A 27,854-nucleotide genomic window follows, 5' to 3' on the forward strand; every position below is an offset into this window, starting at 1 on the left:
TAAGCTTTTCTTCTGTGGCATGCTTAAGATTTCATTATGCCAAATCGGCTTTTATCTTCTATTTCTCATAAAAGAATTGCAGTACAGTAGTAACATCTGCTAATATTCCAGCAGCACAGGGACAGCAAAACACTGCTGGAGCTGAGTTTAAACAGTGGGAATTTTGTGTGAGGCAGAAGAGTAAGTGAAGGTCCAAATGCTGTGGATAGATACACACAGGAAACAGTACTGGTTCCCTTGCAGTGTTTGAACAGATTATACTGCTGAGCACATTTGCTTCCTGAAAGACTGGTATTTGTGACTTTATCTAGATTTCTAGATGACCACATGTGGAGTTAAAAGCTTTCCTGAAGTGAAAGGTGAAAGTGTTTCCATCAACTGAGAGCAACAACAGTACCTACTTCCATTTCATAGAAGACTATTGCAGTCTTCTTTCAAACATTTTGCACTGTGCAAAAAAGCATTGTACAAGTGTTTGATTTGTCACAGAAATCAAGGTAGAACAACTGTATTAGAAGTTCCCATGCTGAGTATTTCATACTTTCTAAGAAGCCAGACTTAAAGCCATGGAAAAAATTCCTCATAGCAGACCAAAGAGCCCATTTACCAGTGCATCTAAGCAGAGAGCAAATACACTTTGCATAGCTTACCTGTAACTCAGGCAAAATATGAAACTAGCAGGAAAAATATGATCAGGGAAAAGCCTCATATGTGAGCTTCAGATGCTTTCATGTTTCTGTCTGGTTTTAATGCACATTTGTTAAACTAAACCAGGTAAATATTACCCCTACACTTGTTACTGTCAGCTGGCACTCCATGGCTGCTCTTCACTGTCCCTAATGTATCTCTCACTCTTGTAACAACTGCTAACACATTTGTTCCGGAAAACGTGAGAGTTCAGATGATTTGAGTTAGGCACCAAAGCTGCTTTTTAATTCCAGATCACAAGTTTAATTAAAGTCAAATGTGGTATTAAAAACAGAAAAAGATGGAGACTCTCTGGAATGCTCAGTGGAGTTGTTTGTGGATCCAGAACATGATTCATGTTCCACAGACACTCAACCAGTTGCTTGCAGTGTTCTTCCAGCCTGCTACTGGCTCTGGGCTTTCACAGCAACATCAGGGAACTTCCTTTCCAAGACCTTCCGCCTTGTCCTCTCCAGGCTTTGCTGCCTTGCCCTTTTCCGTAAGGTTTTTTCAAGTCTGAGTCTGAAACAGAGAAGTTGGTGTGGTTCATTTCCAGCCAGCTTGAGACCGCTTTAATGAGCTCCCCCCAGTCAGACAGAGGCTCTCAGTGATTAACAACTTCAGTATTCATTTGCTTCTGATAAGTAAAAAAGCCTGCAAAGTAATATTTTTACTCTGCTTCTGAATTCTACAGAAGTTCAGCCTCTGGGAGGATTTTTGATATTCTGCACTTAAGTTACTTTTACAGTGCCACTGCATAACCATGTACCTTAGTAACTAAGGTGGGAACAGAAAAAAAAGAAACAGAGCAAGCTGTAATTTTAAAAAGCCTAATTTTCAGTCTAGTAGCTGAAATCTGAAAGATTACAGCTATTTTTTCCTTTTAAAGTGGAATAAGGACACAAACAGATCAGAAGACAACTTTCAATGTCAAAACAATCTTTTTACCTGATGAAGTGATTCACATGAGGTAAGTAATAGAATCTCTTCTTTTTGTGCTTTTTGTTCAAGTGCCATGGTATTGGCCATTCCTTGTAACTGTACCTGTTGGAGACAAGATAAAAATGATTACAGAATATATACATTGTCTTAATTCTAGGATTTTACCAGTTTCTCTTGGTTTCAAGTACAGTGATAAAGTGATCTGGGAGATGGCAGAATTTGTATGCGGGTATTTTTTTTCCAGCTCTTGCTGGTTTGGTTTGTAACTATGTCCCCTGTGTTCTGTACAGTCTATGCATCCTTCCTTGATTAGATAAGGATTTTCTGGGAGAGAGAGAGAGACACACCCCAAGAAAAATTCACAGATTAAAAAAGGGGTTTCCATACCAGAAGGTGCGTCCCAGGAAGTCGTGTCTCCACTCGCCAGGGACTGGCTTTTCATGGCCCGTTTGTAAAAGCCTCAAAGCAATTTCTCTTTCTCTGACAACCAAGTCTATATTTTTCATAGATGTTTCTACCTGGAAATGGTAAAAAGTTTCAGGATGCACCAACAAAAAACAATGCTGAAAATTTAAAAGATCTCAAAGACAAAATTTAAAGGGAAAACAAAGGTAAAACATGCTGGAGTTTGATCATGAGATCTCTCTCAACAGGGCCTGTGTACTAGAACAGTAAGGAATGAGGATAATGCATAAAGCCAGATCCAATGCTGATGCAGAAGTGTAGGAAGCTCTGAGGCAGGGGTCAGAAGGAAGCAGGAGAAGGCAACAGAAGATTTGCTTATGGTTTGTAGCAGCTGTTGGTTATTTTAGTATTCACTGGAGTCTGGTCACAGCCCCATCAATGCCCACTGGACAACGAGAAAGCTGCCTTGACCAAATTATGACTTGAGCAGTTAGTGCATACACTAAAATCAGGGAAATAATTTTTAAAAGAATGTCTTTAACAAGTTTACAAACACTTGATCTTTCAGCAATTTTACTTAAGAGTTAGAGTTTTTATGTAGCATGAGAAAGGTACCTTTTCTAAGCGTTCTGGACTTGGCATAGCCTTGCGCTGTCGTTTGGATTCTTGCTCTAAAGTTAGGAGCATATTCTTTTCTTTCAGCAGGACATACCTGGGGCAGAAAGCACAGTAATTCAAAAATGACTTTGGGATAGCTAAGCAGTTACTCACTTACTGTCTGTAATTCCAAATCCTGCTGGCCTCATATAGTGAAACAAAAGACGAGAATGAGGGAGACAAGTTTACTTAGACTGGAATAAAGAGGGCTTAGAGGGAAGAGTTTAACACTAAGTTGTTTCCTACTACCTGGACAGAGCCAGATTCTTCTCACATGTACACAGGAAAAGACAAAGCAAGGAAAAAGCTGGTCACAGTAATGATTAAGTTCAGTCTGAACTTAATCCAGCTTCAGAAACTTCCAAAATCAGAATGCAGGCCTGAGCACCCTGACGGAATGAAGTGCCCACCTCACCAGAAGGCACTGACAACCAAGTGGGTCCCACTCAAACAACCCCAGAGGGTTTGTACCAAACCTGAGCCCTCTGAACTAGACACAGCTGTCCAACAGCCACCTGCAGTGCAGCTTCTGTGCTCTGAGCAGGGCCAGGACCGCCCCAAGCCCAAAGCTGGCTGGAGCCTGCAGAGCTCTGTGCCAGACTAAAGCTACTGGACCATGAGTTCACCAGACACATTTTGTTGGAAAGTGCAGAGCTGCTCTTTAGGAAGAGAAGCTTCTTCACTAAAACTTACTTACCAAAGCTTGTGCAAGTCTTCACTACTCTTGCCCCTTAGCTGCTTTATATTCCATGAATCCCCTGTAAGAGATAAAAACCCATCATTAATTTAATGAAACAAAGTTCTCTTATTCTGGAAAATAAAAAGTGCTTCTATTAGGCTTAGCTGACAGCACAGTATAAAGACCACTTTTAAAATACTGCTTGGACAGCCATCCTTGAGGATGTTCAGCTTTGCATTTAAAATACAATTCAAAAAGGCAATTATATGTAGTGTTTATTTGTGCTTGTAAAAGGCTGGGAATAGAGAAAGCTGTCAGACGAACCTTTACACTGAACTAGTTTTCTTCCATAGTACTTACATTTCATCAAAGCACATCTCTTCTGTGATACACTCTCACTTCAGAGCAAGGCAGAGGATTTACAGCAAAACATTTTGCTGCAAAACTGCCATTTGCTTTCATAAACACTGAATACACACAGCAAAAATTAACAGGCATCAAGATGCACAAGTGGATGTATGTACATATACATAGATAAATAAGTTTTATGTAGCTATGAATGCTCCCTATATTACAATGAAAAAAAAAAAAAAAACAGGTCAGATTTCAGCTCAAAGATCGCTATCAGAAATGCTAAATATAACTCACCAGACTTTACACTTTTTTCCCCCCAGTTTGCTGGATCATCAAAAAACTCCTCCAGACCTCTCCGAGACACAGTTGTGTGCAGGAACTTCACCTGATGGAGGGTCTCAATTTTTGGTAGGTTCTTGTGGTACAGATTCAGTGCCATCCTGCATAAATTTAGAAGGAAAGCTATGTATGATAGGAAAAATAATATTCTGCTAAATGAGAATGTTTGTTTCATTCACAAAGGCACAGGTCCTACAGTGGGGAAAAAACAGGGGTTTGGTTAGTCACAAAAATGCCATCTTGGCGTTTTCTTCTCTCCCTCATGTCATCTAATTATTAATTTTCTAGACTTAAAAATAATAAGCAATTAAAAATTAAGGAATAAATTTGAGCTACGCTGTACAAGAGTACATCATGGAAGCACGGAACTTTTAGCATTGGAAAGAACCTCTGGAGATCATGCATCCAGTCCAACACCCCTGCCACAGCAGGGCCACCTGGAGAAGGTGACACAGGGACGCGTCCGGGTGGCTTTGGAGTGGCTCCAGAGGGGGAGAATCCACGCCCTCCCCCGCGGCCTTCATGCAAAAGCTGCGGACACCCGGCAAAGCACAGAACGCAGCAGCACAATGCCTGCAGGATTCTGCAGGCCCAGGGAGCCGCGTGGTGCTGCCCTTACACGCACCGCGCTGCAGCCCTCAGGCTGGCGGAGCCGGGACACACGGACACCCGCCTCCCGCCATAGGCTCTCCTTCCTCTCGAGAACCGCGCCCGCCCCTCCATGCCTGAGCCCGAGTCCGCCCGGCGCGGTGCGTACCCGGGGAGTCCCGGCCGAGCCCGGGGCAGGCGGAGCGCGGCCGTGAGGCTCCGACCCAGGGCGGCCATGGCCGCGGCCGCCGCCATCGCCCCGCGTACTCCCACGGCGCCGGGGGCGCGGGGCGGGGGCTGCCCTTTCCCAAGATGGCGCCTGCCCGGCCTCACCCGCGCTTTCCCGCGGTACATGGAGCACAGGGAAGGCTCTGCCCTTTTCCAACATGGCGCTGCGCGGCTTCACCTCCATGCCCTCCCTCTGCGCCGGGGGCACTTGGAAGGCTTTGCCCTTTCCCATGATGGCGGCCGCCGGCTTCACCCCGCGGCGGGAAGCGGCGCCGCCGGCCCCGCCCCGTGCCAGTCCCAGCCATGGCGGCCATGAGCCGGGTGCTGCGGGCGGCCGCGGCCTGGGCGGTGCGCCGGGCGGGCAGCGCCGGGACCGCCGGGACCGCCGGGATCACCGGGATCACCGGGATCGCCCCCCGCCTCCCCGGTACCCTCGGTACGGCCACGGCGGGGGAGCGGGGGCGGCGGGGGCCGGGTGACCTTGCGGAACGCGGCAGAGGTGCCCTCCCGGAGGCCGCGGGAGGGCCGGGGGCTGAGTAGGTCCCCGTTGTGTCCCCGTTCCTATGGAAAACTACCGGGTTTGGGTAAAAAATGGATGGGAATGGGCGGGAGGCCGACCCTCCTGGCATTGTAATTGTCCATTTACTCGGCCCTGTATGGTGACATTCACTGATTCACTGTCGGTGTTTACAGGTGGGCATAGACCTCTCCCTATAGTTAGAAGAAAAATAGGTTTATGTTAACAAAATACGAAATTACTTCAGGCGAGCTGCAGAACACTCAGCTGCTGTTGTACACCCTTCTTTTCCTTTTTTCTTTCCCCACGTATGTTTGACCTTGTGCCTGGCATAAGCACCAATGGAGTACAAAACCATAATATTCCTGTTCAATTTTCAGTTCCTGTACGGCACAGTGGTGACCATGGGAAGAGAATGTTTATCATCAAGGCAACAAGTTTTTATGATTCTCGATTTCTGAACTTGTTGGTGAGTTAAAAATCAAATGTATTGCATTCAGTGTAGCACATCACTTGGAAATGGTGTAAGTGTCTAAAATGCAAGTTCTTGTGTTGTTTATGTGATGGCATCTAAAAGGTGGCTGGCACTATTTCCACAAACAAGAATTTCAGGTCCTCTTTAGGAATTTTTTGGTTATATGCTGTAAAATCAGGGTCAGATGAAGTTCAAAGGCTGGCTGTATAGCAAAGGTTGTGATAGGTACTTACATTACTGCTATAGTAGCATTCTTAAATTACATGTCTTTGTTCATATGTGCATGACCCACAAATGCTTTCTGCTCCATCCTGCTTTTTGGAACATATCAGTTACTCTGCTGCAGGGTTTGCCATCACTTATCTGCACCACTAACAACAGAGGTGAGATTTAGGAAGCCTGACCTGAGTTTCACCCCTCCAAAGTCAGGTTTTGGATAAATCCTTTTATAAGCAGCAAGGGCTGATTTGATGCAGCTCCCTTTATGTGAGCAGGGCTCATTTCTCTGCCTTCCCCAGCTACAGAGCCCACAGTGGTTGCACTGGTGTTGGATTCTTGCCTTGCTGTCAGTGCTGATTGCAGCTGGAGCCAGCCATGCCAAGATGCTGAGACATTTCAGGGAGGTGTTGCTGCTTGCTGCTGCTCAGACTGACCTCGCTGGGAGATGGGAACTGACCACAATGGGCTCAGGGCTGACACAGCATCACTTCTGTGTCTTCTGGTTCATTAATGAACTCATTGCAATCAGCAGTGTTTACACACAACATCCCTTTCCAGCCTAGAAGTGCAAATCTCAGAGTTATTGGCTGTTCTACTACTTTCAGAGATTTTCAGATCTCATCTAAATTTTGTCAGGGTTCTGAGTTTCCCACACTGACTGTTTTTATCCCCTCTACAGAGATTCTATTTATTCCTGACGGGAATACCAGTGGCTGTGCTCTTAACATACATCAACATCTTCATTGGTGAGTACTCTGTCAGGCTAAGCAAAGTACAGAGTTATTAAATGGGAATTAAGCATGCTGGATAGAGAAAAAGGACTCTCTTAGGGCTCTCTCTTTGGAAGACAATGGACTAGGCCTAACAAGTACAGTGATATTATATAAGTACATAGAAAACATTCCCACTATATTTGCTTTAGTTGTTGCTTTTTTAAAAAAAGTTTTTCTCATTAAAAAACCCCAAAACATTCTCTCTTCTGACAGTCTTTCAAACTTCAGTGAAGTTTAGAAACTTTCTTTAACAGGATTGCAACTCTGGCTTTTTTATCTAGCAAAGGTGCCAAAATTCTGCTTGGCAATACAGCAGAATGTGTTAAATCTACTGCTGTAATGTTATGTAATTAATTTAATAGAGAAATCATGAAAAGTCCATGCTTTCATCTCCTGTACTTTAAAGGGTACTTCTGTGGACTTGATCCAAGTTGTTTCTTCTGTATAGCTGCTAATTTTACCCTTTTGGTGTGTCACTTAAAATCTGTGAATAGGTATTTGCAGTGTGAGGTATCTGCAAAAAACTCTACTCAGTTTTTCTGAGTAGAGCTCACACTGAGGGATTTAGTACTCTTTATGTGGAATAATGATCTTTTCCTTATCTGAAAGGCAGAATATAAGGTAGCTTTGGAAAATAATCACAGAGTTAAATATTCTTCCCCTCCTTTCCTTGTCAGGTGAAGCTGAACTTGCAGAGATTCCTGAAGGTTATGTTCCAGAGCACTGGGAATACTACAAAGTGAGTGTGACATGTAAAAGGGTGGGCATGTTATGGAAGGCCTTTCTCTTTATGATACTTTTGGGAGCAAAATAAATGGAGTATGATGATGTCTGTCAGTGTAGTAAAATTCAAATAGTGCAGTTCTGATTTTGGCTAACTTTTTTGTGGCTTTATGGAACATGTAAAAGGCTGTAGGAAGTCTGTTTAATGATACAAACAGGTGCAAATGCTCTGTATGCAGTAAACTGCTGAAGCTGTATGCCAAGAATTTTTCTATAATATTCCTAAATAGTAAGAAAAATCCTCTGCATTCATACCATGCAGGTTTTGTCTTTATTTTTTTTTTTCTACAATGTTCTTAAGAAACTGGAGTTTAAAGTGACATTTCTTTCTTTTCTGGTATTTCTTTCTTTCTTTCTTTTGCCAGTATTGTTTTAAAGTCCCATATCACACACACTTTTGGATCTAGAGTTCAAGATTTTTATAGTCACAAACTCAAGGTAGTGTTGTTTCAATTTAATTGTATTTTCTTAAAATTAGTCCCTAGCTTCTTGCTGGAAGCACAGTTTTGTTTCTGATAGGAAGTAATTGAATTCAGCAATATTATTGTGACTGTTTCAACTCATTTAGATTTCTGTTTCTAGTGAAATGCCCTCTATGTGGAAGCAGAATTTTGAAATGTTGCTGATTACAGTAAGATTTGGAGTCCACTTCTGTGATTACTGTGGCAGCTGGAGAAACTTTAACAGAAAGAAAATAAATTATATCTTCTGTTAAATTTTATTTTTGCTGAACAGTCATGTGCAGGTTATCTTGGCATTAAGGATTGCAAAAGAAATATGACTTTTTAGGGTTCTGATCTCACAAGTAGTTGTGCATGTTTGTAACTTTACTGTTATGATTTGAGTGGCAGCACTCGTGGTGTCCATGCCATCTTTTCAGACTGTGGATATACAAGGTGACATTTCTGTTTGGAAATTGCACAGACAATCTCTGCTGTTATGTTTTCCAGCACCCCATAACCCGCTGGATAGCTCGTTATGTACTTGACGCCCCTGAGAAGAACTATGAGAAGGACATGGCCCTGCTTGATGTGGAAGTGAGGAAATCTGAACTGAGGTATGCGCTGTAGTGGGGGGGGTTAAAATCCTGATCCATATTGGAGTTGACTCTTTGATTTTGCATGACATACTGAGCTGGATGCTGACATAAAGTGCTTTCATGTGTCCCCTGAGTGCTGCCTGCCCTGGCTGCTGCCAGAGTGGGAGTCACAGGATCTGTTATCGCTGCCCTCTCAGGATTCAGGTTACCAGAACAATCCAAGGGCAGGGGGGTCTTCAAAGCACTTAGTATTTATAAAGGTGCAGCTCTATCTTCCTGAATCAGCAAATGGAGCTCTTTTTGCCCCTGCTAATGCTCACAGTTTAGAGAAGAACCTGTGACAAATCTGCCAGTATTTTTATTACTCCTTTGTGGAATGACTTGCTGAGGGAAAAAAAAAAAATCCAAAATGAAAAGATTTAATAGCTCATGTCTTAGCTGAACCCTTCATATTTTGGTCCTACCTATGCTTCAGCAGTATTTATAAACCATTGATGCTAAAATCCTTGCTTTGTCAGTCATGCTCAACACCAACAAACTTCACGCTAAGGGTGTCTCTTGCGTTTTTTTTAGGCTGCTGGAGTTGGAGGCACGCAGACTGATGAGACATCGGGGAGATGGGCCTTGGTACCATTATGAAACACCTGACAAAAATCTTGTTGACAATTCTATGAAAGCCACACCTGACAATTAAACAATTTTAGGGCAGTGTGCAAGGTCTTCAGTGCATACTGACAAATTGTGACTGTGCTGTGGAACAGACATCCTGCTGTTTGCTAATGGAAATGAATAAATGGTGTTTATGTTGATTCCAGTATCTTGGAAGAAACTGTGTGGCAGTTAAGCTCATACAGCTATTAAAGCTGTTAATCAGTGAAAATTCTGTATGTCAATTGCCATCAATCGTTCTTTCCTTCAGAACATATGTACATGAAACAAGTTGGTAATACTAGTTTTCATTTTGTGATTTCTAGTGTTTATAGTTTTAAGTGAAAGATAAAAGGAGCTAAGGGACTTTTCTTTCTCAGTGCTTTGTGTCAGGTAATTGGTGGGAGATGAACTAAGTAGGAAAAGTACCTTGACACATAGCTGCCGTGCATTTTCAGAAATGTGCAGCTGTTCTTCCACACCACTTCTGGCAACTCCTTAGGGAATACGAAGAGTTTCTCTCATCACCTGGCAGGTTTTTGCCACTAGAGGGATGTGTTTCCTCAGGGTCTACAGGCCATGGTACTCAGTTTTAAATTTCTCAAGAGTGATGGAAAGTGCCTCTAACAGTTTGTGACTCTAAATTATCTGTCCATATTCAAAATCCTCACTTTTTAAAGGAAATAAGCCCAAACTAAACCCATATAATCTAGTGATTTGAAACTTAGAACTCTATTTTTTTTACATTAGGCAACACTGCAAGGACTATTTTAAGCAAAAACTGCCTTGTTTGCTGTTTCCTGGCACTGCCAAACATTAGAAAGACATTGATTTTCTATCAGTGCTTTGCTTGTCCTTTTTGATAGAATCAGACTTTCAGGTTAGATGGCTCATATGTCTCATGGCTCTCATTGTTTATAAATGCTGAGTTATTAATAAGAGAAGCCATTAAAAAGCACATAGTCTCCTCAGGTAAAATAAACCTGTCTGACCCTGCATTAGTGTTTTTTATCCAGCATCCAATGATGCTTGCAAGTCTGATGTAATGTCTGTTTTTCAGTAAGTCTAAAACCACTCCATGGACGTGACATTCTGCCCTCTGTGTTTCACGTTGTTCCCAACACTTGATTTTTCAGTAGTAAAAATTGCTGAGAACACTGTGCTACCCTGCTCACCCTCACAGCCTGCTCATAGCTGGGTACAAACATTTTTCAATTCTGTTTTTGAGATTTTCCTAGAACCACCTTTTGAAAATTTTAATTTTGAGGTAAAAGGTGGTTCTAGCAAAGGTCACATCACCTCCTAGGAAGTGATCAATGAGTCCTTGGATATGTTGTGGATCATGGGTGGAAGGCAATACAGCTCCTGTAAGCATCTTCATTTTACATGGACTGGTCATTTCTTTAATGCTGTTGCTGCCTGATGTATGTAGTAGTTATTAGCTACTGCTTGAAAACAGTAGCAATATTTTTTCCCTACAAAGGTCACTCTTATTTCTCCCTTCTCTGACGTTCTTTCAAAGTGAAGAGCAGAGAGAAACACAGCAAAGGCCAAAAAAGGGCATTTTAAGGTAAAGGTACTGCCCCTGAAGCCATGAAGTTGGGGGTTGGCACTCCCACAGGCTTCTGGGGCATCCCAGACTGGGCATTCCCGCCCTGTATCCCCCCACACCGACCTGCTCTTCTGGAAGGTGGGGACATCCCACTTGTCCGCACAGGCCAGGAGGGACCTGCCAGAGCCATGTGGGACACCTGTGCCTCAATGAGGGACTGAGAATGAAAACAGAAGAGATTTTTTACTGCGTGTATTTTATACAAACATATATATATATATATATATATATATATATATATACACACACATACACACACTTACATATATACATACTTACATATACACATATATATGTATATATACATATACACACATACATACACACACACATTTATGTAGTCTTAAAAGCTTAAAAATAAATAACAGAGCGTATAAAAGAGCATTACCGGTCAGAGGGAAACCTGCCCCGGGCTACCCGGTGAGCCCAGGAGCCAAGGCTCCGTGCCGGCCCGCCGGGAGCGAAGGTTTTCGGGTGAGACGCGGGGCCCCGGCGGCAATCCCGCCCCGCTGCCCTGCCCCTCGCCCGCCCCCGCCGGGACCCCCGAGTGCCGCCGCCGCAGCTGGTGCCGCTGCCGCTGCCATTGGATTAAAAATAGCATCTTCCCTCCCCCTGCCCTCCCTCGGGCCCGGCTCCCGCCGCCGCCCTGCCCCGGGCCCGGCTGCCCGCCGCTTCCATCGCCCGCGCAGAGCGGCTCGGCAGGGAGGGCGGGCGGCCGGGAGCGAGGGCGGGAGGGCAGCCGGGAGGGAAGGGAAGGGAGGGAAGGAGGATGCAGCGGGCCGCGCTCTTCCGCGGCGGCGATGCGCAGATGGCCGCCGGGGACCTGGGCGAGCTGCTCGTCCCCTACATGCCCACGATCCGGGTGCCCAAGTCAGGGGACCGGGTCTTCAAGACGGAATGTGCCTTCTCCTACGACTCGCCCGTGAGTGCAGCGATCCACCCCCGGCTGCCTCCGCGCCCCCGCCCGCCGCGGCCCCTTCCCCTCCCCGCCGCAGCCCCTCGCCCTCTCCCCGGGCCGCTGCCTCCCCTCAGGCTTGAGCCGCCCCGACCCCTTCCTCCACCTGCCGCGGCCCCTCGCCCTGCCGCTGCTGCCCGGCCCGGGGTCGCGGCGCTCCCGCACATCGCCGCCGGCTCGTCCTTCCTGCGTTTGTTTGTTTGTTTTCCTCCTTCGAGGCGCTCTGAAGTGGTTGCTTGGACACGGGGATTTTGTGGTTTTGGGGAAGCTTCCCTGCTTGTTCTGCTTGTCGGGGTCTGTCTGCTCCGCCCGGAGCCCTGCTTTTGCTCTCACATCGGGGTAGTTCAAAGAGGAGAGTAATGGCCTTCTCGTTGATATATTTCAGCGAGCAGATGTCAATTATTTTGCTTTCCTACTGCCTCCGTACTCGTTCTATTCAAGATCTTCAAAGAAAGCTTCGAAGCTAGAGGCTCATCCTGAAAATCAGAGTGAAAGTTTCCCTGAAACACTTTCTCCCCAAGGGTTTCAGTTACATCACTGAACTTCAATGGAATTGTAGTATTTCTCCACCAGCTTGGTTCGTTTGCTGTTAGATGAATGTTTCATGTGCTGTAAACTTTCTCTGGTGTTATTTCTGTGGTGTCTTACAAAACACCTACCAGCTCCACAGATTGCCTGTGCTCCATGGCAGATCTGGGGCCTGACTCAGTTTTTAACTTCACTGCTGATACTGGAAGCATTCATAAATGGGCAGTGCTTCGTAAGAAACAGGTGCTTAGAAATTAGACTTCATCAAAAGAGGTTGAAAATTTTATTAAAAGTTGCTTCTCCACAGGAAACTGAGGTTTCCCAAAGGTGATTGAGCACTATATGTTGACATTAATGTCAGTGGCAGCAATCAGAAAGAAGTTCATTATATTACAGAATATTCATTAAAAGATACATTTCAGACACATTTTTGGAATCCTTTATCCCCTTCTATTTGATAATTCCCCCTCTCTTCGATAATTCCTTTTAATACAGAAAATCAGACTTGATTTTAAAGGTGACTCAGCTGTCTGGTGTTCGTCATGTCTTGTTGAACAGAGGTTATTTTTACCCACACTCTTCAGATCTCAAGTGTCACCCAGCAGCCCTGACTGTACTGGGAGCTGGGCTGATTAGAACTGCCAAATCGGACTCCACCGCAGAGGTGATAATTGCATTATATACTTAAGGAGGTTTTGGCGGGGGAAAATCAATACACCACATTCTTTCCTTCAGATTTCTGCTTGGGTGAACACATGGCTGATGCTTTTAGTAACACTTTCAGGCTTCTTCGATATTATGGTTTATAAAAATTTCTGTTAATGAGTAGGAGGGATGTAAAATACTGCTACAGAGTAAAAAACAATCAATCACACCCCCTGCAACAAGCCTCAACTGAACACAGCAAAAGATGTGTTTAGCTAAACAATATGTTTGAACAAAACCTAAAACATTTGATCCAAACTTAACAGAAACTATGGATAAAAGTAGCAAAAGGAGTGGAAAGCAGCATGTATGATTTTTTTTTCAAACCAAAAAAATGTCATACTTTTGACATAATCAGGAAGAGATTTCAGATTTAGGAAAATGTTGCCCTCCAATGTAAAATTTGTGTTATGGGCATTCACTGGGCAAAAGGCTTGGCTGAACTTATGCAGTAGCAGTGAGCATAAAAGCTGTCTCAGTTTCTGTTGTTTCCCACAGCCTTTCAGCCCATACCACTCCTCTGCTTAGCTGAGTGAAAGATTTGCCTCAGATTTTATTTTAACTTCCCATATAATCTAATAGATACTTGGATATGGTTTGTAGGATTGAGATTCTAAGGGGCATATGTAATGTGTGCTTTCTAGGGTAAAACACTGTAATTTATAAATTGAAAATAGCAGAGCTGTGTTCTTGCAGTATTTCATTCAGAAGGAAAGTGAAAGGATGCACACAGGTGTTTCTTGGCTGAAGAGAGATGTTTATGCTTTGTAGTAGGTTGATTTTGTGACTTACTTTATTAGGTCATCCATGTATTACCTAAGTGAGCCTCTTCCTCTTGAGATACCTGCCTCTTAACGTATGACACCATTGGCCCTGTTACAATGTTCAAGAATTTAAAAAAAACCCACTCTTGGTTTTGTTAGCCATGCTAAAATTCCAGATTCGCCTTTTTGCTGGAGAAGGTTTTTTCTCTTGTAGGAATATTTCTCAGTATTTCCTCACATCTTCTCAATTTGCCATTTTAAAACATGCTCCTTGCTACAGTTTAACTTCAGCATGTCGTGTCATACCTGGCCATGAAGAACAGTCAAGTGTCTTTAGCTGTATTAACTGTATATTAATCCTTTTCCTGCAGGGATTGTTGTGATCTTTAAAAGACACTGAAAACCATCAGACCTGGGAGTGTTAGGGTACAGAGTAATGTTATTATTGTAGAGAAAGATGCTGCAGCAAATTTGCAAGGACCAAGCAGAGTTGAATGGTCAAAATCAGAGCTTTTCCTGCCAGGGGGTGCCAAGGAAAATGAGGTGCTGGGAGTGAGTAGCTCCCTCTTCTGCTTCCAAAGCTTAACGTGGCAGTGAGATGTGGCTTTTGCAGCCCTGTTTGTCACTGTGTCAGTTGTGTCATCTTCTCTGGGTTTGTGTAGTGCATCTTCCAGTGGACAGAGGCAGCTTCACTGATTGTTCTCAAAACTGATTGAGATTCCTTTTCCATGAGGTTTAAATTTTCCTTGGATGAAGATCTGAGAACAATGTCACCTTTGTGCTACAGTGAGAGTCATTAGCTGAGAGACTTCAGAAGTGAGAGCTAGAAGTACAAGTGGCCATTTAGTGTGTTTGTTCCACGTGGATTAACTGTATCATGGTGATCTTGTCAGAAAGGTGGTATTGATGAGAAATAATGTCTTCAGATTTGGCCTTCTTCCAGTGGAACATACTGGGGTTGGTCCCTGGAAAGTTGGCAGGAGCAGGAGGCAGATTTCTTTGCACTTAAGAGACCTAGTGACACTTTTTAGTTTGCTTGCCTCATATGAAAATGTGCCCTTTATGATTTACATTGTAATTACTTTTTTGAGATTTTTTTTATGTCTTCTAGAAAAACTGTGTACCTCTGATGAGTGCTCCTACTCCAGGTAGCCATTCCTTTGTACAGGAATTGAGGAGGGAAGGCAGGCTGCCCAAAACACAAGCCTGGCCTAGTGTTGAGTATTGCTTCCTCCAGGGACTGACCCAAACCTCCCCTGAGACAGTTCCATGCCATTCTCTCCATTCCTGCCACTGGCTGTGAGTAACACATCTGGGGGGAAGACAACAGCTGGAAAAGGGATACAAACTAAAGCATAAAAATGGCTTATATGTGAACTATGGATGCTGCACGTGGATGTGCCCTGAAACCTTCCCCACGAAGGGCATTGGTGACAGCCCCAGCACAGCTCATGAGCCTGACACAGTGTCAGGACCAGGCAGGCTGGCTCTGTAGAGTGCAGGACTGTGTTTGTTTGAGCAGCTGAAAGTTTGGCTTTGCTCTGCTGGAAAACCTTGCTGCTGACAACAGCTTCCTTTGTGAATCTTGCTGACTTCATTTTTGTGGCTCAGGAACTCTGTAATGGTTATGTTGGGACAATTCCCAAAGTCTGAGCTGCGCTGAGCTGATGCTCTGCCGTTTGTTGTGCAGTTGAGACTGAAATCCTTGAGAGACTGGAGTGTGTAAGGGATATTGGTGCTTGTGTTGCATAAAACATTCTAGAAATAAACACCTCCCATCTGGCAGTTCCTTTGGTCAATATTCCTTGAGGAAAATCAGGAAGTCACTGGGGCTCATGTCTGTGAGGGTAGGCTTGGATCTTGTTTCTATTGATGGAATGAGAGCAGCAGAGAAGAAAGAAGAGAACTGAACACTCCAAGACAAAGGGAATACTCCAGATAAGGATTTTGGCCTAGCTGCAAGATGATTTCAGTTAGAGATGCAATAAATTGCTTGGTGGTGGGTGATCACCTGAAAAGTCAGAGCAGTGTGGTACTGTTGCTTGACAGGGACATGCCAAAGCTGTCACAAGGGCAGGTGTTTTGCTGGCTGGAAGTGCACCAGGACACTCAGCTAGTTCACATCAGTTAACTCATTGCTCTTCTGAAGTTGGTGAGTGGTAACATCAGCAGAAGTTGTGCCTGCAGTGGCTCACACATGAGAAATAACTGTGGTGCTTGGTAGAACAACCAGTGTGTATGTGCATTGTGCATTTCCTTGGATTGATTTAAATTTGGATCTTACCAGCCCTTTCCTCTTTATGTGCCACTGACCATCCTGTTACCCAGAGTGGTGCTGGACTGGAATATTTTGGGCAGCAGAAAGACCTGAATTCTGAGGTACCCAGAGTGTCAGAGGATAAATACAGAGATGCAGATGAATGCTGGAGCTGCTGTGGAACCATCAGTTTTTCTCTCAGCTCTTCTCCCCAGCTTTTCTGTTCTGGAAGCACAGCACTTTTTTTGTGACCCACAGAGCTGCACAGCCAGGCTTCTGCACAAAGCAGGGTCCCCACATCTCAGGTGGCACTGCTGGGTTGCACTACTGGGCTGGAGCTTGGCAGTCAGCCCTGGTGGATCTCAGGCACCTCTGCCAGGGGCTCACACAGCCTGCACCTGGATAAGCTGCCCCAAACAGTGGTGAGGGATGGGTGGAAGTTCTCTATTCCTGGCTGCAGGCTAGAAGTACTCCTGACCCAGTGTTGGTTTTGCCATTGTATTTGCTCACTGACTGTGAAGCCTTGATCCTGCCTGTGCATGTCACTTGTCCAAGACACTGCTTTGGAATTTGTGAGCACTGCTCTGGAGTCCAGCTGTGATTTAGAGGGGGCTGTGAGCAGTCCATGCACCTCTTGGAGTGGAGGTTTGGGTTTGGTATAGTGGCTGACTGGCCCATACAGCTTTTTTCTTCCTAGGAAATGTTCTAAGTGCTGTACTGGATTGGCCTTGTGCATGTGCCTTTTCAGGAGCTACAGCAGAGGTACCTTGAATCTTTGTTAAGCAATTGTGAATTAATTTGCTTTTAGGGAAATATCCAGTGCTATCCAGTGCTTATGTAAAGGAAGAGCAGGGGAAGGATTTCTTTTGCACTTCAAGTTAACAGTCCAATTACTGGGCCCTGTAGTTTATTTTCTACTTCCATCCTTTGTCCTTTCTTTCTCTGCCCAATCGAGCTCTTCTTTTCCCATCTCTCATCTTTCACCAGTTCCAGTAGTACCTGGCTCCTCTTCACTGCTTGTGTGTATTTTGACTTCAGTGGTTGCATATCTCAGTGTCCTTCCATTCCTTATTGTGATTCTGTTGGTTCTCCCTCTGATCCTTTTTTTACCTGATACCAATTTTTACCCTCTTATTATTCCTTTTCTGCTTTCCTTTAGTCACCAGTACTTTCCTGTCACCTTTGGGTGACAGAGGGCAGTTCTCTAAAAGGCAGACTCACACCACTGTTCATATCCCATGTTTCTTTTGAATGTGACTAGATAAATTCTTGGCCTTAGCACACATTTTTTGTGTTGGTTCCCCCACCTCACCCCAGAAATAAATACATTTACTGCAGTGGAAATTAAAAAATGAACTTTTTGTTTGCTGGAGCCATCTCTATGTCCTGTTGTGTTCGTTGGTTGTCTGTGGTTTTTTTTCCCTCCTTGTTTCAATGTAGGTAGTACTGGTATATGACAGAGAGACAGGCTTTCTTTGTATTCTTCATTGTAAATTATTATGTGTTGTTGAGATGAATATTAAGTGCCAAAACATCTGTTCTTTTTCAGCCTGTCCTGAAATAAAATATGTATAATTTAGTTAGACTATTGTGGGATCCAGTGCAATGTGTGTATGTTAGGGATGGTCCTGTAACTTTTCAAATATATTAAATATTGCATTGGAATTATAGAGCAAGGCTCTTGTGACCACAGTCAAATTAATTTCTAGTGATTCCTGGTGAACAGACACCCTGAGTAGAGCCTGTAGCAGTTCTGTATGGGCATGAATTTTGTAGGGAAACACTCACATGGAAATCGTGACAGAATGCACAAAGACAGTGATCCTGTCTCATTACTGGTACATTTTATTATTTTATTTTATTTTATTTTATTTTATTTTATTTTATTTTATTTTATTTTATTTTATTTTATTTTATTTTATTTTATTTTATTTTATTTTATTTTATTTTATTTTATTTATGACAGGATGGATGACCTTTTCATGTTTGGGTGTGGAGACTTGTGGAGACTCCAGGTGCCATTTTACTCTCTTCTGTGATATTCTCTTAGCAAATTTTGCCATTGTTCCAGAGGATCTAAAGCAAACACCTGTGCATGAGACACTGTCCCTGAGTCTGCATGTTTGCCATGTTAGGAGAGCACCACAGCCCTCGTGTTTGTACAAAGTCATTGTTGTCTGAGCCACTGCAGGAGCTGAAATTGCTAAACCCTAAATTTCCCTGAGGGATCTAAATGGTTGGTGAGGGCTGGTAATGGGATGGAGGTCATTAGTTCAGTCCTGATTAGGTTAGGGGTGCTGTTGGTGTCTGGTGCCACGAGCAGTGTGGAATGAGGGGGTGAGCAGGAATGAGGGGGTACCTCTCTCTCTCTGTCCTCACTTGTGTTTGCCTCCCACCCACCAGCTTCCTTGCTCTGCTTTTGAGTCTGAGAGGGAGCAAGTGGTGGATTTTACCTCTCTTTCCCTGGGGATTCTCTGCCTCTTTCCTTCCTCCAAACATGAATTTGTGTCTAAATAAGTAAGAGCAGCTCTTTATTCTTTTTTAAAAATACTTTTCTCCCTGGCATACCATGAGCACCTTGCAAAGAACAGGCAGAAATACAGTGAGAAGCAATCCCTTTTCCTTCTGCTTAGAAGGTGAGAAGGTTGATCTGCTCTTGAGAGGGCAGTGATGGAGCCTGACCAAGTACAAGCTTCTGCCCCAATGGTCCCTTTAGACTGGAGTGACACGGGAAGAGAATGTTTATACACTGCTTTATCCTGAACTTCACACTACATGTCTGCTGCGTCCTCAAGCAAGAATGAGGGGGAAAAATATCCAGCTAAAGTTCCTGGTTTTGTCTGTCAGGAGAAGTTATGCTTTTCTGTAGAATAGTGTCTTCAGTACTTTAGATAAGCTGCCTTCTTCCAGCATAAGCTTTCACACACATCTAAAATGATTGTCAAATACAGAGATTTACATGCCACAGACAATGTAAAATATCATTCCTTCCAGAACTATTTTTCTGCTCAGTGGGGTTAAATTACCCAGCACAAAGTTTGTCTTAGATCCCAGTCGAGTGTTTTTTGAGCACCAAACAGGGGCCTAATCCTTTACTCAGCCATCTACAAAGGTGTCTTTTTCACACAGGCTTCTGTTTTACTTTGACCTTTTGGGCTTTTGAACAGTCTGTCCACTTCTTTCCAAGCTGTGGGAGAGAACACTCTGCTTGTGCTCTCTTGGAGAAACATCTGTTTTGTTAGTAACCACAACCAAATTACTCAGACTCTACATTTAGCTCCTATGCTGAAAGTGACAGATTGTTGTCATAGGCTGCCTCAGAAACGGTTCAGTGGTCTCTTGGATTCCTTCCAGAAAAAGAGAGAATGATCTCCAAGAAAACAAAACTTCAAACAGAGTTCCTGAGACCCTAGAGTGACAACACTGTATATTTTTATTTAGACTGGGTACCTCTAGGATCCACATCCATGACTTTCTCACAGAAGGAGGTAGTGCAGAAGGATTTGGAATGCAGGAGAGAAGAGCAGGAAGTATATATGCGTCTAATATGATTTGCTTCTGGAGATAGTGATCCTTACTTTCATATATATATTTATAATTTACTTCTGAGGTGCCTATGAATGAGTGCAGTTCATGTTGTTCTTTGGGGAATTTAAGACAAGATGTTCTGTGCTTTGCAAAAGCACAAACAGGCTCACAATAGAAGGAAGGTCACAGAGCTTCTGAAAGGCTCAATCTTTGTTCTGCACCACCTACTCAAAACAATACATGTTAGAGGGCTTGGAAAAATTGATCCAACACCAATGAGCAGATGACTGAAAGTCCTCCTGGCAGTCTGATGTAGGAGAGTTCTTAGAGTGGTGCTAAAATTGAGCAAGACTCTGGTAACAGCCAGCATCAACACCCAGTTTTAGGGAGAGCAAAAAGTGATGCCAGCTTATGTTACTGAAATGTCAGCATTTGTGATCAGCACCAGGAGTGTATATCTTTGTATTCCCTTTGTAATGCCCTTGTCTCCAAGCTCTGTATTGCATGAGTAGAGAGGATCCCTGATAGATACTGAAGAATGCACACAAAACACTTGTCAAGTTTTTTTTAGCCAATTTTAAGGGTTCTGAGGTCACTTGAGATCTTTTTTCTCAGACAAGATTGTGATCAATTGTAGAAGTTGTGGCAGAGTCCCTGGACCATCAACTCTGCTGTGCTTCTGGTTTGGAATGATGTTCTTGCAATCAAATGCCCTCAGGAAATTCTGCTATTTCAAATAAATGCTCATGCTTATTTCTATGCTTTGCACATTTCTGTGCCTAATGAACCTCTGTGGGTTGGGCACTCAAGTGGAATTTTTCCAGACTAACTTCTAGACTTCCAATTTGGACACTCAGTAATCTGTAGTTGCTAAGAAACTAATTTCAAAGAGTTTCTGTAGGCTGTGGGATATGTGTTATGATATGTGATATGATGGGGAAGTTTCTTAGAGGACTGATGGTGTAAACACTATGAAAGCCATATTTTAAGTGTGTACCTGATAACTGAAAAGGTCTGCAATTCTTGGTGTTTTTTTTTCCTGTGTGCTGGGTTCTTCCTGTCCTTCCCTGCTGTAAGTGTTGTGCCATTCCTTGCAGGATTCAGAAGGAGGTCTCTACGTGTGCATGAACACCTTTCTGGGATTTGGAAGGGAGCACATCGAGCGGCATTACCGGAAAACAGGCCAGTGTGTCTACCTGCACCTGAAACGGCACCTGAGACAGGTGAGACCTGTGCCTTCCCAGGGAGCTACCCCAGCAGTGCTCCTGTCTCTTGTGCTCATTTGGGTACTGCATTTCAGGCACAGACCAAGTCCTGGGTGACTGAAATGCACGCATTCAGATTTGGGGCTGGATATCAAATCCAGGTGCTTGGATGCCAACCCATCCTACTGCTTCAGTTCTGAGATGAATCAAAAGCCCTAAAGAGTCAGACCTTAAAGGCAGCTCCTTCCTGACTTTCACTGATGTTTTTCACTTCTCATTTCTGTGTATCACATACATATTGTCTGCATGTTATGTGCACCATTTACATAGCTAAATATTTTCTGAAACCTGCATTTCAAGTGTACGATTACTGTAATAATTGAATTACTGGGTTTGGCTCAGATTTGGCTGGAAACTGCTGATTTCTGTTTTCCATATGAGGTTTCATCTCAGGGTGACAGGACTCCTTTTCATCCTAAGATTCCTGTACAGATAAACCCTGACCAGGGCTGGGATCTTAAGCTTAGCTTAAATGAATGCTGGCCCTCATTTAGCCTTTCCCTACACATGGATGTGCATGTACAGCCTCATGGTCACTGCTCTTCCATGCCATCACTGCATATCAGCACTCACTTATACCCTGTGCTTTATAACCTCTGCTTCTCCATGGTTTGTCTGGAATCTTTAAAAGACTCTTAATTACTTCTGACCTGAGCTATAAGGAAGGCACTGGGTTTACTTATAGCTCACTCTTCCATAAGCTCTGTCTCTGTTGGTAAGTTAGAGGGCTTAAAAGAGCTGCTTGGAGTGGGTTAAAATCCTTGTTTCTCATTCTCCAGCAAGGCTTTCCCTGCGTGATGAAGGCCTTGAGTTAAATAAAGTGCCCTGACCACTTACTTTATTGCCAGTAGAGGAGTGTTCATATTTTATCAGAGTTACAGTGAGGTGGATTGCATATCTTCCAGGATGAGATGGTAAATGATATTTGTTATACTTTAGAATTGCCTTTCCTTCTAAGGGCAGTACCAACATTTTCCTTCATTCTGTTAACTGAGTTTTTGCAGAGCCTACTTTGGTTTTAGCAGTGGTTCTTCTGACTGAATTTAACACTCCTGAAAGATGCTATCTAGAGATAGGTGGGCAAAAATCCTGTCAGCTTTCCTTGTGCATAACTTTCTTCCATAAATTCAGGTAAACTGGGGTTAAAATGAGGCCTCAAAAATTCCTTTCCTGATAAAGATTAGGCTGAAGAACCCAAAATGGAGAAAGAAATACCCCAACTGTTGTTTGGTGTTGCAAACTGCTTTGATTGAAGAAGGTCAGTGGCTCCTGTTTTTCTCTGGGTGTATCATGATGTAGCAGAGAGGCTGGCTCTGTGCTGGAAGGTGGCAACACACTGGTTCTCTGGGTCATGTGGCAGGAAACAGGGTTAGACTACACAGTGCAGGTGAATATTGCATCATCTAATAGGGCTCATAGCCAGGATTGCTCATATATTAGCTGTGGATTTCTTTTTTTTTGCCATGACTGTTTGCTTCTTAAGCGCCATCCATGTTTTCCTTTGAGCAATGTGAAACATCAAGTGTTTTATGAAGTGTCTGTCACGTGCTGCATCGTGGTTTTGGTTTTGGAAGCCAAGCTTTTAGTGGTGTAGGATACAGTAAAGCCAAAGGCATTGGATGTGCTATCTTAAGATTCTTATAGTGAGGCTGCTATTCCTGCCTGTGGTTCCCTTGGCATCATCCTTGCAGAATGCACTGCATTGCTGCAGAAATCCCAGGTTGCTTCCCAAGATGTTTGGAATAAATATCATTTGTGTATCTTGTCACAATTCAGTTAGAAAATAAGGGTCACATCTTCGGCCTGCTGGCTCAAGTAGAGCTGGAGCATCTGCCCATGGCAGCTCAGCACCAGAGGCCTCTGCTGAATCATCAGAGATGGGCACAAGTGCAAGTTATGGAACACCCCCTGGTAAAATTCTTAGCTAAATAAAGGAACTTGATTTTTATTTTTCCTTTTCCACAGTGTTACATTCATCAGGATTTTTAAAGCAGCCACTTCTCTGTAGTGTATGACTTTTATTCAACTGCCTGGGTGCTGTTCATTTCCAGGCAGAGCTTCAGCTTGGTGCTGTAGTGATACCTCAGCCCTGTTGAAAACCCTGGGCAGAGAAGCACAAAGATTTCCTGCAGGGAAAGGTTTCTGGATGCTCTCCAGGGATGATGGTGTTATAAAAAGTGAGAGACAGCAGAACAGGCTGCACTGTCACCTTGTCCAAGGAGCATCACAAATGGAATTGAGTGCCACTGCTGATGCCTCATGTCACTCCCATTTGTTGGGTGTGTCACATCTGTTAGAAACAAAAATGGGTTTGTGAATGGAGAATGTTTTCAGTGATTTCTGACAAGGTAAAAAAATCCTGTCAGGTTGTGGGTGTTTCAGGAGTATTGAGCAGCTTTGATTCTGATGCATTTGTATTTGGAAAAATCAAGCTGAAATCATTGTCAGCCTGAGTTAAATATAAGCACTCCCTGTGAATTCATTCTCTTTGCAATCTCTAGTCTTAATGACTTTCACAATATCACATTTGGTGCCATCAGAATTCAGTTGGAGTTTCCTAGTATTGGAAAAAACAGATTTTTAGTTCTGGAAATATAGTCCTTGGAGAATGTGTAATTTATTCATAATGTCTTTGCAATTGGGTTATGTTGTTTCTTGCTACTGCTTTTTAAAAATGATGTAAAATACATTTAAAATACATTCTTGGTTACTTCCTTCCCACTTGTTAAATTCCAGTAGCATTAAAGAAAGAAATATTCTGCATGTTATTTTCAGTTCATTGAGGAATTTTTATTTTTATTTGAACTGCTGGAGTTGCAACCCTGACTTTTCCCTAGGGCTTTTCTATGTGAATAATGGATTCTTTTCTCAAATGCAGCCAAGGGGTGTTTGTCAGCATCTGCTCTTTCTAAGAATGGAAAATTTTCCTATGATGTATAAGACCTCACTGATGATTAAAGCAGTTTGCTTAGGCCAAAGCTTTAATTTACATGGTGAAGGGAACCACCCAAAATATGTGACCCTTTTGCCTGTGAAGGGGCAGAGGCGAGCATGAACTTTCCCTGCAGGCTGACAGGTTCTTGGCTGCTTTCTCTCCACCTGTTGTATCCCAATATTATTATTAAAAAAAAAAAAAAAAAGTTGCCTAACAACCTTGCCAGTTACACTAACATTACACACTACATCATGCATCATGTTGGCACCAAATAGCCACAGAGGCTTTTTTGATTTAATTTGATTTAATGGTGCTGTTTAATAAACAGCTTAAGGAGTGAGTGCATTGACTTTGACATTTCCTCAGTTAGTTGTGTTTTCCCTTGTAGTCTGAGGTACTCTGAACTGGAAAAGTCATGAAACTTAAACTCATTTGGAATTTACTGTTTTCTGCTATGGTGCTTGAATTAAAAAATACAATCAAATCCCCCACTAAATAATTGCTTGAGTTGGCGAGTTTCCTCCATACTTTCTAATATTTAGAAAACATGGTGGTAATTTGGATTAATGGAAGCAGGTGTGTATTCTGTCAGAAAGGGCATTTTTTCCTAGATAGAAGAAAATTAACCTAACTAACAGATCAAAGCAAAGTGGTCCTACTGGAATCAGTTATGAAGGCTATAATCCTTTATGCAGATAATAGCATTTTCTTCTCCCTAACTCAGCTTTAGTCACTAAGAAGTACTGTTGGGGGTCTAGAGACAGGTTTGAGAGGTGCTGGGTGTCTCTGCCTTGGTGACAGAACAGCTGCCACCCGTGGTGGCTGTGGGACACCCTGTGATCAATTGCCAGTGAGCCAAGAGTGCAGGACTCAGGTGGAGGCTCTCTCTCTCCGTGGGGGTGCTGGGCACTGATGAGTCCCAGTGTCAGAGGAGAGCAAAGAGCATTTACATCCTTGCTCACCAAGGACTGTGGTCTGATGGGAGGGGTTGATGCAGATTTACTGTTGTCTCACTTGATGGATTTTTAATTGTTTCTTTCTCTCTTTCCAGAAGGTACCAGGAGCATCTGGTGGAGCTTTACCAAAAAGGAGGAATGCTAAGCTATTTTTAGGTATTGTGAGCAGCTGCTTTCACGCAGTCCTTTTCTGACCCTGTCTGCATGTGGACTTGGGTTCTGCCCACCATTGTGTCTGGCTCTGGGGCTCCTTTTGGGTTTTCATTTCCTGTTTGTTTTGGCTTCTTTTTAACTTTTGGTACTAGATAATAAAAGTTTTCCAGGCAAATAAGTTGTTCTTAACCATTTTGGTGCATATTTAAAGATATGTGTACATGAAACATTTTAATGTAAAATAGATCCTCAACTACTCTGAGACAGCCTAGGCTTTAAAAGGCACTTTTTAACAAATTCTGTCCATTCTCTCTCTGCAGTTTCCACAAAGCACTCTTTTATTAGAATGCTGGCCCATACTTAATGTTTAGATATATTAGGGTCTCAGTGTGGCTCTGTCCTGCTCAGCAGCTGATCTTAGGAAGGGTTGTTACCATTTTAAAGTTGTTACACAGGTAAATGTTCTTCAGTGATGATGTGGTCTCTCCTGTAATGAATACAACTGCACATACACCATGAGCATCTCTAATTCTGTTATGTCCATAGTTCTATTCCCTTGCTTCATAGAAAGCAGTTTTCTTACCATACCCATATCAGCCAAAATCCATTTATTCAGATTACCCAGAAAACCTGAGGGACTCATAAATATGGATGAGGAGAATGTGATGAAAAGCCTGGATTCTCTCTTCTCCCACAGCTTGTGGTGTTTCTCCAATTCATCTATTATTTATTGTCTCTGTATTAATAGTGAATAGTGAATTTTTCTTCAGGTAACGAAAAGGTGAAGTGGTTTCTTTACAATTGCCAGCTCTTATGGCTAAAGAGAAACAATAGAATGACCTTCTGTTGGAATTACTTTGATCTGTGGAATGTGTCTCTAAGAGGTCTTTGCACATTGTGATTGATAATTGTTGTTTTTAATGTAAGTAAGTCTTGCAAGGAGGGCTGAGAAAGAAAAAAGACTGAAAATGAGTCATAAAAAAAGTTAAACTTGTAGGAAGAGACTGTTACATCACAGATGCTGCTCTAAATGCCATTTACTGCCAGTTTACATTGAAAATCATTGTCACTGGATGCTGATAGAATAATTGGTCCAGAAACAAAGCTGGCTGCAGTGGAGGAGTGTTAGCAACGTAGTACAGTGTTAGCAATGTGAGAGTAAATACAAAGTACAAAAGCACATTCAAATTTTGTCCTTGCTGATCTGCATACACCTGGAGGCTCCTGTCACTGAGGTGTGCCAGCACACAGGGCACTGGCAGAGGGTACTGTCTCAGATGTGCCATGTTGAAATCCTCAAATTCCACCCTTGTGCATGAGCATTTTGTTCCCTCTCAGTAGGTCTTGAGCAGCACTTCCAAGGGAGCTCCTGAGGGCAGTTCAGTTTCACTGGGGTGGGTTTAGAACACGGATCTATCACCATTTAATCCAGCACTTCTGGAATCTAATGCACTTTTGAAAATGTGTCTCATCTGGTCTATTGTTCCACTGCACTCTTCATTGCAGCCCCTGCTGGCTGGGAGTGAGCTGGTATCAGGTCTGCTCTGTTCCTGGAGGCAGTGCTTCCATGCTTCCCAATGCATTGTGTCCACTTCTTTGGATCAGCAGATGTTACTGGTTTTGGCCATGCTTAAAGCAAAGGACAAAGAATTATTCCTGTCCTTCTTCTCAGCTGAGGAAACAAAAGCACTGAGAGGTAGCTGGTTTGATAATTTTGCATGTGACAGCAACAGAGGTGGTTAGCAAAATTTGCTGTCTTATCTCTTAATCCAAAGTATTTTTCATTGGTTCAGAGCTGCTGATCTCATCTAAACAGGTTGTTTTAGTTCTGTCTTTCTCGTTGTGACCTTGGGCACTATCACAGAAAGGTTGGGGTTGGAAGGGACCTCTGGAGATCATCAAGTCCAGTCCCCTGCTGGAGCAGGTTCATGTAGAACAGGCTGCACATGATCCTATCCAGGAATATTTTAATATCTCCAGAGAAGGACACTCCATGAGCTCTCCTAGCAGCCTATTCCAGTGCTCTGTCACCCTCAAAGTAAGGAAGATTTTCTTCATATTTAGATGTAACTTCCCATATTTCAGTGCCTTGGCCTGTCACTGGGCACTGCTGGAGAGAATCTGGCACCATCTTCTTGACACCTGCCCTGAAGGTATTCTGTTCCCTGCTAAGACCTCCTCTCAGTCTCTTCTCCAGGCTGAACAGGCCCAGACTGTCCACATGAGAGAGATGCTTCAGTTCCCTAATTATCTTTGTAGCCCTCCAGTGGACCCTCTGCATTCCCTGTCTTTCTCAGGCTGGGGAGCCCAGAGCTGATGGAATACTCCAGGTGCAGCCCCACCAGGGCAGAGTGGAGGAGGAGGATGATCCCCCTTTTGATCTGCTGGCCACACTGTTCTTAATGCCCCCAGGATACCACTGGCCTTCTTGGAGGACACAAGGGCACATTGCTGGCCCATGGTGAATTTATCTTGGCTGGTAGAACCCAGCTATGTGACCTGTCAGGTAGGGCTTGCCCTGGCAGACAAACCCAGACAAGGATCAGTGGCTAGCTCCAGCATCCCTCTGTTCCTGCATGTCTGTCAATAATTCCCTGTAGCCCCAGAGCTTTAAGCTTTGTGTACAAAGTCAATCCAGTTTGGGCATTTGTTACATTGGTTGTTATAATCCTCTTTGATGTAAAACTATTAAAGATACTAAACCCTTTTCAATCTCCTTAGTATTAGGAAAACATCTTTTGGATGCTCACTGATTACTTTCTAGCACTGCTGCTATCTAGTAAATGCAATAGAAACACAGGCTGCTTGGGCCAGTCAGCTGCAATATTTATCTTTCCCTAAACATGGAAAGATTCACAGCAAA

The 27,854-nt window shown here is 43.3% G+C and overlaps 3 protein-coding genes across 5 annotated transcripts in view; 2 read left to right on the forward strand and 1 right to left on the reverse strand.

Annotated features, from left to right (window-relative positions):
• Positions 1-927: 927 nt before the first annotated feature.
• Positions 928-5,193, reverse strand: MRPL47 (mitochondrial ribosomal protein L47). 3 transcript variants are annotated; one of them, XM_050977856.1, is made up of 7 exons: positions 4,985-5,193; positions 4,019-4,164; positions 3,389-3,449; positions 2,650-2,746; positions 2,017-2,147; positions 1,636-1,731; positions 928-1,209 (listed from the first exon to the last, which is right to left on the reverse strand). In XM_050977856.1, exons 1-7 carry the CDS (start codon positions 5,191-5,193, stop codon positions 1,092-1,094), a joined length of 858 nt encoding a protein of 285 aa, XP_050833813.1. In that variant the 3' UTR covers positions 928-1,091. The 3 variants fall into 3 exon arrangements, with proteins under 3 accessions (XP_050833813.1, XP_009087299.2, XP_050833812.1); XM_009089051.4 differs by lacking the exon at positions 4,985-5,193 and adding an exon at positions 4,821-4,978; XM_050977855.1 differs by lacking the exon at positions 4,985-5,193 and adding an exon at positions 4,689-4,921.
• NDUFB5 (NADH:ubiquinone oxidoreductase subunit B5) lies at positions 5,174-9,494 on the forward strand. Its single transcript, XM_009089052.4, has 6 exons — positions 5,174-5,315; positions 5,777-5,865; positions 6,770-6,836; positions 7,541-7,602; positions 8,597-8,703; positions 9,259-9,494. Exons 1-6 carry the CDS (start codon positions 5,183-5,185, stop codon positions 9,377-9,379), a joined length of 579 nt encoding a protein of 192 aa, XP_009087300.3. The 5' UTR covers positions 5,174-5,182; the 3' UTR covers positions 9,380-9,494.
• Positions 9,495-11,666: 2,172 nt separating this feature from the next.
• Positions 11,667-27,854, forward strand: part of USP13 (ubiquitin specific peptidase 13) — a 49,985-nt gene continuing 33,797 nt past the window's right edge. The window contains exons 1-3 of the mRNA XM_009089417.4: positions 11,667-11,867; positions 20,780-20,905; positions 24,934-24,994. Of these exons, the coding sequence (XP_009087665.3) occupies positions 11,715-11,867; positions 20,780-20,905; positions 24,934-24,994 (340 nt within the window). The 5' untranslated portion in view covers positions 11,667-11,714. The remainder of the gene's footprint in view (positions 11,868-20,779; positions 20,906-24,933; positions 24,995-27,854) is intronic.

This window comes from Serinus canaria, chromosome 9, assembly GCF_022539315.1.
Source record: "Serinus canaria isolate serCan28SL12 chromosome 9, serCan2020, whole genome shotgun sequence".
Lineage (NCBI taxonomy): Eukaryota > Metazoa > Chordata > Aves > Passeriformes > Fringillidae > Serinus > Serinus canaria.

Excerpts from the sequence above, each read along its gene's own strand:
- MRPL47 (XM_050977855.1), bottom strand. The coding sequence starts at position 4,906 with ATGGCGGCGGCCGCGGCCATGGCCGCCCTGGGTCGGAGCCTCACGGCC. Across the intron at positions 4,165-4,688 it reads AGCCTGAGGGCTGCAGCGCG|GATGGCACTGAATCTGTACC; the intron begins GTGCGTGTAAGG and ends AAATTTATGCAG. Across the intron at positions 2,148-2,649 it reads GTCCAGAACGCTTAGAAAAG|GTAGAAACATCTATGAAAAA; the intron begins GTACCTTTCTCA and ends TACCATTTCCAG.
- NDUFB5 (XM_009089052.4), top strand. The coding sequence starts at position 5,183 with ATGGCGGCCATGAGCCGGGTGCTGCGGGCGGCCGCGGCCTGGGCGGTG. Across the intron at positions 5,316-5,776 it reads CCGCCTCCCCGGTACCCTCG|TTCCTGTACGGCACAGTGGT; the intron begins GTACGGCCACGG and ends TTCAATTTTCAG. Across the intron at positions 5,866-6,769 it reads CTCGATTTCTGAACTTGTTG|AGATTCTATTTATTCCTGAC; the intron begins GTGAGTTAAAAA and ends TCCCCTCTACAG.